Source organism: Rhodnius prolixus, unplaced genomic scaffold (genome assembly GCF_049639745.1).
Source record: "Rhodnius prolixus isolate KJV_2025 unplaced genomic scaffold, Rpr scaffold_9, whole genome shotgun sequence".
NCBI classification, from domain to species: domain Eukaryota; kingdom Metazoa; phylum Arthropoda; class Insecta; order Hemiptera; family Reduviidae; genus Rhodnius; species Rhodnius prolixus.
The window spans coordinates 3,535,928-3,545,683 of record NW_027411604.1 but is presented as its reverse complement, the minus strand read 5'-3'; the positions used below and the strand labels follow the sequence as shown (position 1 = coordinate 3,545,683).

The 9,756-nt window shown below is 35.7% G+C and overlaps 2 protein-coding genes across 4 annotated transcripts in view; one reads left to right on the top strand and one right to left on the bottom strand.

Moving 5' to 3' along the window:
- Window positions 1-9,756, top strand: part of LOC141454658 (ras-related protein Rap-2a) — a 234,324-nt gene that overhangs the window by 217,410 nt on the left and 7,158 nt on the right. The gene's annotated exons all lie outside the window — the stretch shown is intronic.
- Window positions 895-4,995, bottom strand: LOC141454554 (uncharacterized). Its single transcript, XM_074128926.1, has 2 exons — window positions 4,798-4,995; window positions 895-1,646 (listed from the first exon to the last, which is right to left on the bottom strand). Exons 1-2 carry the CDS (start codon window positions 4,813-4,815, stop codon window positions 1,239-1,241), a joined length of 426 nt encoding a protein of 141 aa, XP_073985027.1. The 5' UTR covers window positions 4,816-4,995; the 3' UTR covers window positions 895-1,238.

Genomic DNA, 9,756 nt, shown 5'->3' with positions numbered 1-9,756 from the left:
GCACCTGTAATAGTTTTACCCTTTTCCAGATAGTCGATGAGGATTATTTCTTGCGAATCCCAAAAGACAGTCGCCATAATCTTTCCGGCCGAAGGAACGGTCTTCGCCTTTTTTGGCGCAGATTCCCCCTTGGTAACCCATTGTTTAGATTGTTCTTTGGTCTCAGAAGTGTAGTGATGTATCCATGTTTCATCCACAGTGACGAAACGACGCTTAAAGCCCTGCGGATTCTTCTGGAACAGCTGCAAACCGTCCTTGCAACACTTCACACGATTTCGTTTTTGGTCAAGCGTGAGCAATCGCGGCACCCATCTTGCGGATAGCTTTGTCATGTCCAAATGTTGATGCAAAATATTATGTACCCGTTCATTCGAGATGCCCACAGCACTAGCAATCTCACGCACCTTCACTCTTCTGTCATCCATCACCATATCATGGATTTTATCAATGATTTCTGGAGTAGTAACCTCAACAGGGCGTCCAGAACGTTCAGCGTCACTTGTGCCCATATGGCCACTCCGAAAATTTTGAAACCACTTATAAACTGTTCTAATCGAAGGTGCAGAGTCACCATAATGTTTATCAAGCTTCTCTTTAGTCTCCTCAGGCGTTTTGCCTTTCATGAAGGTTAAATCAACACACGAAATTCTTTTTCGTCCATTTTTTGAAAATCACTCGACTTCCTCGATTCAAACGAATGCCAAACACAAAGAAATAGACCGATCTGGCTGAAACTTGGTGTGTGTTCTTCCAAGAGATGCTACTAACTAAACATAACCTCGATACGCGCCAGTGGTGCTATCTCTCTGACTTTGCACGGACTTTTCAAACGACCCTCGTATTTTCCAACTTTTGCCTGATCACCTAGCCAACTTACACGTTATGTAAATAAGCTTTGATGTAGTATTATTAAGCTTTATTGTTTCCATCATTGTATAAAATTTTATGTCATGATTAGAAATAAATACAAATTATTTGAAACAAATTTCACAACTTATTTAGTTGAAAAAAATCTCACTTGTTACCAACCGTTCAGCCTCAAGTTAGAATATAAAAATTTGGAAAGAATTACTAAAAATTGAAACAACAATTTCTTTTTTTATTAGAATTATAATTTATTTAATTTTCAATTGAAAAAAAAACATCCAGTTAACCAAAAGATGAAATCATTTGTGTTGGAGCCGGTAGATATTGTGAAAAACTGTTAAATAAAGAAGTTGAATATTTAATGAATCTTACTAGTATACGTAAGATTTGTAGAATGGATATGCGCTGTACTGATAAGGGTAGTTAGCATAGGGTACTGGATGGACTGAGTGAGTAGAGTATGCAGAAATCGTGGACGGCACAACTGGTCCAATAGGAGCGGCGACTGGTGCAGCGGCGATTTGTGCTGTGGCGAATGGTGCTGCAGCAACAGCAGGAGCAGCAGCGGCCACAGTCGGCACGTGATAGGCGGTCAGCGTTGGTGCGGCGATTACGGTCTTCTGGTATTTGGCTGGGTAGTATCTAGTGTCATCGTAGCGGGCGGAGTAACTGTAGGGTAATGCTTGGTAGGCGTAGGGTACCGTGCCTAGAAGGACATCTTTCTTTACACGTTCCTCTTCAGCTGCATAAGCACAGGCGGCTGCTAGGGCTAAAATAATCTGCACACAAAAAGAAAAAAAATGCTGGTACAAATAATCTTTTAAATTCCTTTTTCTAGTAATTCTGTCTTAAATGAGATAGCTCAAAGATTCTTTGACATAAGTGGGACGTAAGTGGTTTCTGGGAAGAAATAAAAGGTTTATGTTACTACACTGTAAACCAACACCAACCTTTTTACTCATTGAAATTATCTGTCCGTGTTGCACTGTGGACTGATAATCTACCAATTTGGGGGTGTTGGTTAGCCCTTTTTTGTACTCGCAAAGTACGTGTAAGGACAAGAGAGAGAGCTTGTCATCTAAGAATCTCGTTAAAACCAAATTTCCAGTCAAAATCACATGGAAAACAAAATAAGCTGTACACTAGTGTGCCTACAAAGTTTAAAAGAACATGGTCGCGAGCTTAAAAATTGCAAACTTTATTTATTAAAGAAACGGTCTACAGATATCCTTAAGAATTTGGTTGATAGGTTTTTAATTATGTAGATGATATGTCTTGAATAATAAGTCTTTTCTTTGCCTCCTGTCATCGCCATATCCTGTTACCAACTATCCTCCCATACGAAACCTTTAGTCCCAAGTCTTCCAAACGTCCAATCTACCTACTAATCCTCCACGAAGTTTGAAGTGTCCATATCCTCACGGCTAGCTACATATGTCTCGTTTGGAAATAACGCATCTTGAATAAAATGTCTTCCCTTCGTCACTTCAGTGTCGACTAAGAGGAAATCTCCTACTGATAATGTCCATCACAGATTGGCAATTACAAAATCAATACAATTACGGTACCTTCTTTCACTTGTAGGGCTATTTTGAAGGGCTTAAAATGCTCCATTGATTTCCTAGGATTTAATAAAAACATCCACGAATTCCAATATTGGGAGATAGTTTAATGAAAAATCAGTCAACTGATAAAATGGATACTTTGAGGTAAATTAAGAAAAATCACCTTTGTAGATGGGATTTTTGGCAATCATTCACCTTACAATTCACCACCCTTATTACAAGGATTTAACCACAGGATTAGGATTAGGTTAACCACAGGCTAGAAGGGAATTATTAATTAAGGGATTTAATAATTTTCTGTGTAATGAAAAATTAACGGTTTAAACGTTTGGAAAAGTTAATCTAATCGGTCGCTCTAGAGCACGTTATTGTGAGGAAAACAGACATTAAAGTGGAAACTAAATTATTTAACGTTTAGTTCTGGTGTTCAATATTAATAAGATTTAAATGGTTCTCTCTTTCAACTCACTCTGTCTCCCCTCTTCTGTCATTGTAGCTTTAAATTAATTACAAAATTTGTAATCTTGTATACGGTTACCTCAGTGGAAACCTGTTGATTTTATACACTCTACAATCTCAACTACATCAAGTTAAGCGTTCCATTATCTAAAATAATCAACTAGAAATTAACCCCTTCCCCTATTGTGGTTAATCTGTTATTGTGTTCCAGATTTCTGTGTAAAATTATTTAATAATTAAATTGTTAAATACTGCTATAATAGTCTGCCGTAAAATAATTAAATTAAATTTCGCCACTTGAAAGCTAAAAATAAAACATATATTCTGCACAAATCAGGCGCCACGGTAGCCGAGCGGGGTTAAGAGGCGAGACCTGCAAAGCTAAAATATGCATTATGGTACTGGGTTCGATACCCGGTCTTAGGCCTTGGATTTTATTTAATGGTTTAATAAAAGAAATTTACAGTAAAGTATGTTTGCTAGTCGCCTCCGTCCACACCTAATTCGGTAGTTGTATGTAAAGCCCGCCTGTAAAAATAGGCAATTACTTTACTTTACTTATTCTACATAAATCTGTTGTGAATTTGAATAGAGTTTTTCTTCTAGGACAGTAAATTAGTGGTAAAATATAGTAAAATATTACAGGTTAAGGAAAGGTGTCATCATAGATTCTCCACTCACATATCCTGAGAAATAGTGTTGATCAAACTGATAGGCCTAATACCAAGTGTTGCCCACGGTTCAAATTAATCACTTTAGTTATAAAACAATGTTCTTGTCATATTACCCTTCCAATATATTGTACGTACAATTAGTTAGTTTAGTTGGGTTATTTTATGTTCAGAATATTCAGATGGTAGAACCGTATATTAACCAAAATGGCACCTTAGATGAGAGCCTTAATGTTAAAAGGGAAACAAACAGTTAAGGTAACAATAAGTAATATTTGCCCTAGGAACTTCATACAGCACTCTGTCCGGTAATGGACAGTGTTGTCTGTAACGAAAGAACACTTTACGAAGGCCGGTAGTGCACTGAAAAAAGCTCCGGGCTCCAATTAATCTCAGATTTGTTTTTAGATATAGTTACAATATGAAATTGGTGCAGCACGTTTAAAGAAAACCTAGAATAAGTAAGAATCGTTTTCGAGAAATTTTGAAACATCCGATTTGGTGAAGTAGCATTTCTTGTTTGGCTGATTTTTGATTTAAAAGCTTACCTGGTCCGATATCAAAGTTGAACTTACTGCAATTTTTTGGATAGATTTTGCTACCTATCAGTTACAGAAGAAGATAACAAATTGTACTAAAATAGGTTGACATCGGGCACGATAAATGTAAAGAAAATAGATAAACCGTTTTTAAGCAAAATAATAATAATTATAACAAAAATTACGTGGACGACATGGTTTCTAACTTCAAATTTAAACTTATTTTTGTGATTTTTAGCTGCGCTGCTCACTCAGGACAATTTAAAAAAAAATACTTTTTCTGAATTCGGGTACCTTAAAACGGATTATTCAGATTTAAATCCAAAATCGAAATTCCGCTTGGACACAATTTGCCTTCTTCTAGTAGAACAAGAGGAAGTGAAGAGTCGGCAGATTTAATTAGCAATATTAATGGAGGGGGTTATACTGGATTCTCACGCCAGAGATCGCGGGTTCGAATCCATATGCTGGTCTTTAGATTTTTTTTTTTCTTTCCTAAAAGCTACTTAACAGCTCCTAGCCCGGTGATGGACAGTATCGACTGAAACGAAAGAATACTATCCGGAAGCCGGCAGTGTGCTAAAAGAACATCTGGGCGTCAATAACCTCAGATGTTGACGCCCTTAGATTAACAAAATTTAAATAATAGCCAATATTAATTTAAACTAAAAACAGAATTATTAAAAATTAACTTACGAAAAATTTAGCTGCCATTTTGAGGGAAAACTTTTCAAGTTTTTCTTTTCTTTTGCGAACAAAGTAAAATAATGCTTAAAGCACCAGAGTGGAATATAAACTCTTAGGCCCTACAAATCCCTTTATATATAAACATCAAATCAGGATAGGAGAAAAAAAACTGGTTCACTAAAAGTCTGTGGAAGGCGTGTTTCATTGAAGATGATTGGAGGAGAGGGTTGACAACTAAAATAGGAAACTGGTCCCGTTCCACACACACTCTCAGCCAGTAACTTCCTGTACGTCCTTGAACTTGGTCTCCCGGGTGCAGTCATCTCGGCCGGCCATCCAACCAACTTAGCCGTTTCAGTCTATAATTGCAAGCTTTTTTTTTTGTATTATTATTATTATTCTATATAAATATCCTAGAATAAAGGCTGGCTTCTTGCAGCAGTCAATCTTATTCTTCAAATAATAACATTTCTTCTACTAACATCTATCGTCTCCAAAAGTTACTCGTCTAATTTTAAAACAACGTTGCCCAACATTTAATGAGAAAAAACTTCTCCCTAATTCCCCTGTAATTGTCAAAAAGAAATAAAACTACATTTCTTATTAAATGATACGAGACTGGGAGTTCGAAATACTTTTCTGATTATGCAATCTCTTGCCTTAATCACTCACAACTAATTTAAGCCAATTAGAAATGACGTAAGCAATTCCCTTTATTTAATGCTCTACCTTGCATTTTATTTTTTTATTTTTATTTAAGGCCAAGGCCTGTCAACATTTGAGATCATTGGCACTTCAGACAGTGTTCCCTCGTTACAAACATGTGCATGACCGTACGGTGAGCTGTAAGAAGCTCCTAGAAAGAGAAAAATCTCAGGGCCTGCAGCTGGATTCGAACCCGTGATCACTACGTTTCAATCTAGTATGCGTCAACCAATGAGCTAACTCCTCCCTCTCTGTGTTTAATTTACATTTAAGTAACTTTATTTGGCGTAAGTTTATTGATCATTATTAAACTGAATAAGAATACTATGTTCCCTGTTTCTGAGCACTCATAAGAGGTTCTATAATGATTCTATTAAATTAGCTCCAAAATTGTTTCGATACTTCTGAGGTTCGAGAAGTGATAGACTATTCAACTGAACACTACATTTTTTTTACTATCGATCAGATTTAACAACAACTTAGAAGGGAACCAGGGGTTCGGTTCGTGCGGCTCTCAGAGATTGGATCTGGAGGGAGCATGAAAAGAACTGGGTGATGTGTCCTGGGGTTAAACACAGCAAGACCTTGATGCCTTGGCTGTGTAAGCAAAGATCCAAAGAGACCCTGTGTTTGGGCAGAAATCAGATTACTCTGATTACAGGCCTATTCACGGGGCACGGTAGGTTCAAGAAGCATCTGCGCAGGGTGGGGCTTATCAGCTCGGAGCCGTTGTGCAGATTATGTCAGGAAGAGGAGGAAACGGCCTCTCACCTGTTGTTCGATTGCGTTGCAATCGAACGTTTGCGCTATGAAACCTTTGGAACGTTGAGGCCGAAGGAGATAGTAGCGCAAAAAGAACTAGTAGGGAAAGTCCTTGACCTCTTTAGGAGGGGAGGGTTCGCCTACTAGAACTAAGAAGGGACTGGCACAATAAGTCTTCTGTGGCTGCGGTGCCTTGGGGCATAGGTCCCGTCCCATCTACTATCTTAATCTTAATCTTAATCTTAGAAGGGAATTATACGAAATTATGTGAACTTGTCACCCAAGTTTCGTCTTTGTCTCATGCAAAAAAACTTTAGAATAAAGTAAGAAATGAATCGCACTTTTTCATCATTAGATAAATCTGCATTAGTCGGCCATATTAGTCCAATCAATAGTTAAATCCCATTATCAACAGAACTTGCGTAGGTGTGTTGGATATATTACCTGGCCGGGGTTAGAATGGCCTATTTAACTGATTTATCATGAGTGGGCTATAAATAACTGTTTGATCTGCCCTGATTAGGTGTTTCATACGTCTAGATCCGGGGTTGTCAACTTCTGTAAATGTAGGATCGATATTTTCTATGAAAAATTTAAAAAAATCGTGATATTTAATACATAAAAACTTGTCAGTTATATAAATAATTAAGGAAAATGGAGGAAAGAGTATTAAATCAACATAACATCATATTACTAATATTTATTAATTGAGAAGTAACTACAGGAGAAATACAGATTTATACTATATTTAATTTTACAGTCCTATCATTAATGGAGTAGCCACATGCCTGCATGTTTCTAACGAAGAAATCATAATTTGGTGTATATCCAAACAAAGATAATGATAAAGAAACTTATGTATGGAGAATCAGTGTAGGTAGAGAACGAAGTGTAAGTCTTCGTTAACTTCAAATGTGAAAAGGCCGATTCACATAGGTATGTAGAGCCAAGTCAAAAATATATTCTCCACAATTAGTGATATTAATATGGCATATTTCCAAAAATCATCTTCGAAATTTCTATCGTAAAACTTCCAAGTTTCACTTTAAAAAAAGAATTGCTTATAACATAATTTTAATAAAGTTACAGGGATTAAACTTGTTGGTAATAGGACTTACTTCTTAACTACATTCATTATCAGATAGCGCTCCGTGTCAGCCTCCAGGCTAAATCTCAGAGTTTAAGGAACATCAACAACGGAATAGTTGTGTATGTTTTGTTTTGTGCTTGGATACTTTATTAGCCCTGGTTAAATAAAACTACAAGATACAATAAAAAATGCAGTAAATTTTAAATATGGAATAATATTGATGTAAAATGTACTAGCAGTTTCTTGGGCCGTCGTGTTGTTGGTAGAACGTGGTTGTGTGGTATAAAAAGAATATAGGAGTGGTTTATGAACAGCCTCCTGCTATGTCCTGAACGGACGATGTTGCCTCCTCTTTTTCCCCCTTATCTTAGTTATTTCTCCTCTGCGACGCCTGTTTCCAATTCTTGTAGATTGCTAGAGGGAGCAGTACCATGTACTTTAGAAGTTCTCACTCTTTATTTTATTTGGTCAGTCTACAGCCTACACTTTTGTAAAGAAAAATGACCTCCTAAGTTTAGCAAACACTGTCAATACAGCCAGCCGTAGTTATTTATATTCCCAGTCTTAGATAAACCTTACACTACTACAGTAAATTTTTTTGTTTTTGATAATTTTTATATTTATTTTAATAATTTATTACATTTTTTGTGTTTTCTTATGTTTTTTCTTAAAATCTGGTTGTAATTTTTTTAATTAATGTTTGTGGTGGCAATATTGATGTAATGAGAGGTTTTATATTTGAGTCAGGTTAAGTGATACGTGTAGCTTTTGGTTATCTCCTAATTAGTGTTATGGAACCTGCTAAACCAAGTTAAAGCTTTATCTAGCCGCGATTTTTCGTTTTTGAGATAGTTTTCTAATATATATATATAAATACATCTAGTGACGCTTCTAGAATTTATTAAGTGGAGGTTTAGTTTGAGAAGTAAATTGCATTACTTTTTCATTTGACTTGCTTCTTTTATTAACTTTTTCATTTAGGGTACAACACAATTCATTTTGTTAACGAGACGGATTTAAAATGTAAGGCAGTATATTGAAATAATTTAGGCAAGATGATCTCTTGAAGTTATTAAGAAACGTCTAATAAATGTTAGCCAAAAGTTAGCAATTAATCATTAATGTATAACTGATAACTCCGAGAAGTACTCGGGCGGCTTTAAGTTAGAAGAAGGAATGGCAGTCAGGTGTACAGCGCTAATCTGAGGTTAAGATATTTCGACCTAAGAATGGTAAGTGGAGCTAGTCATGTACTTGTCTTTTTGAGAGTATAAAACAACAAAATTAGTTTCCGTATCGTAATATTCCCAAACATACAATGCTTGGTAAGTCTTTGAAGTTAATACAAGATAGTGTGAGACTTTCTGGATATTCTGACGAGAATTTGTGTATATGGCCTAGTTGCTTGAGCATTTAACTCAAAAAAAGGTTATGGAGATGACAGCTTCCCTATCCAGAAAGGGTTCCCTTAGTGTATTCAATGGTCCTGAGCCATTCACGGCTAAGCAAAAATACGTGAACACACAAATAGTCGTAATAGGAAAAAATCTCTCAAGCCAAAGTGAATAAGTTCATTTATTAACAATCGGCCTAAATGAACTTAGAGGCAATACTCCTCTTTTGGGGCTCTTTGCACCACTTTAAACTGAGTAAACGTAATGGTGGGACTGTGGAAGATGATATGTTGTTTAAGAGGCAATCATACAAATTAAGTACCTATGATCAAATACCTGTATATGTATATATTTATTAAGAATAGAAATAGAAAGGGTTAAGTATAAGTAAGGCAAAATTACTAATAATACGTAGTGCGTACATGACAATTACCAATTCTTTTAGTTTTTGTTCAAGCAATGAAACAACTTTGTCGTAAATCAAGCCACATCTGTCAAAAATTCTATTTACTTTATAAATAGTTAATGTTCTAGGAACTAGACAGAATTAACAGCCCACTGTCATGGTGAATCTATTTATAGGAAAGCGATGTAATGTTGAAAACCCGTTGTATATGTACAAATGCCCATATTCCTACCATAATAGCAGCATTATCTTTTGGTAGATGACAACTACTATTTCAATGATTGTGGTACTGTTTATCAATCAGTTGCAATCTCTATTCGCTTCCTCTCTCAATGATAAACTGTCAAAACACATTTATTAATCATGTAGTAGTATTAAAGACATTAATTTACATATCAATGAACTTTCAACATTCATCAGTTATCTTTTCCGATAATCGTAAGTCTGTCGGCAGATTTATAATTTAATTTTTTACACAGAATAACGTTTTGTAATTATTACTAGATTAACACTGAATACTTTTAATAGTTTTTAATACCTACAGATTCTCTGATTCATTATTTATTCTTATGGGTTATAAAATTTAAATGAAAAATCGTCAAAGTCAACGC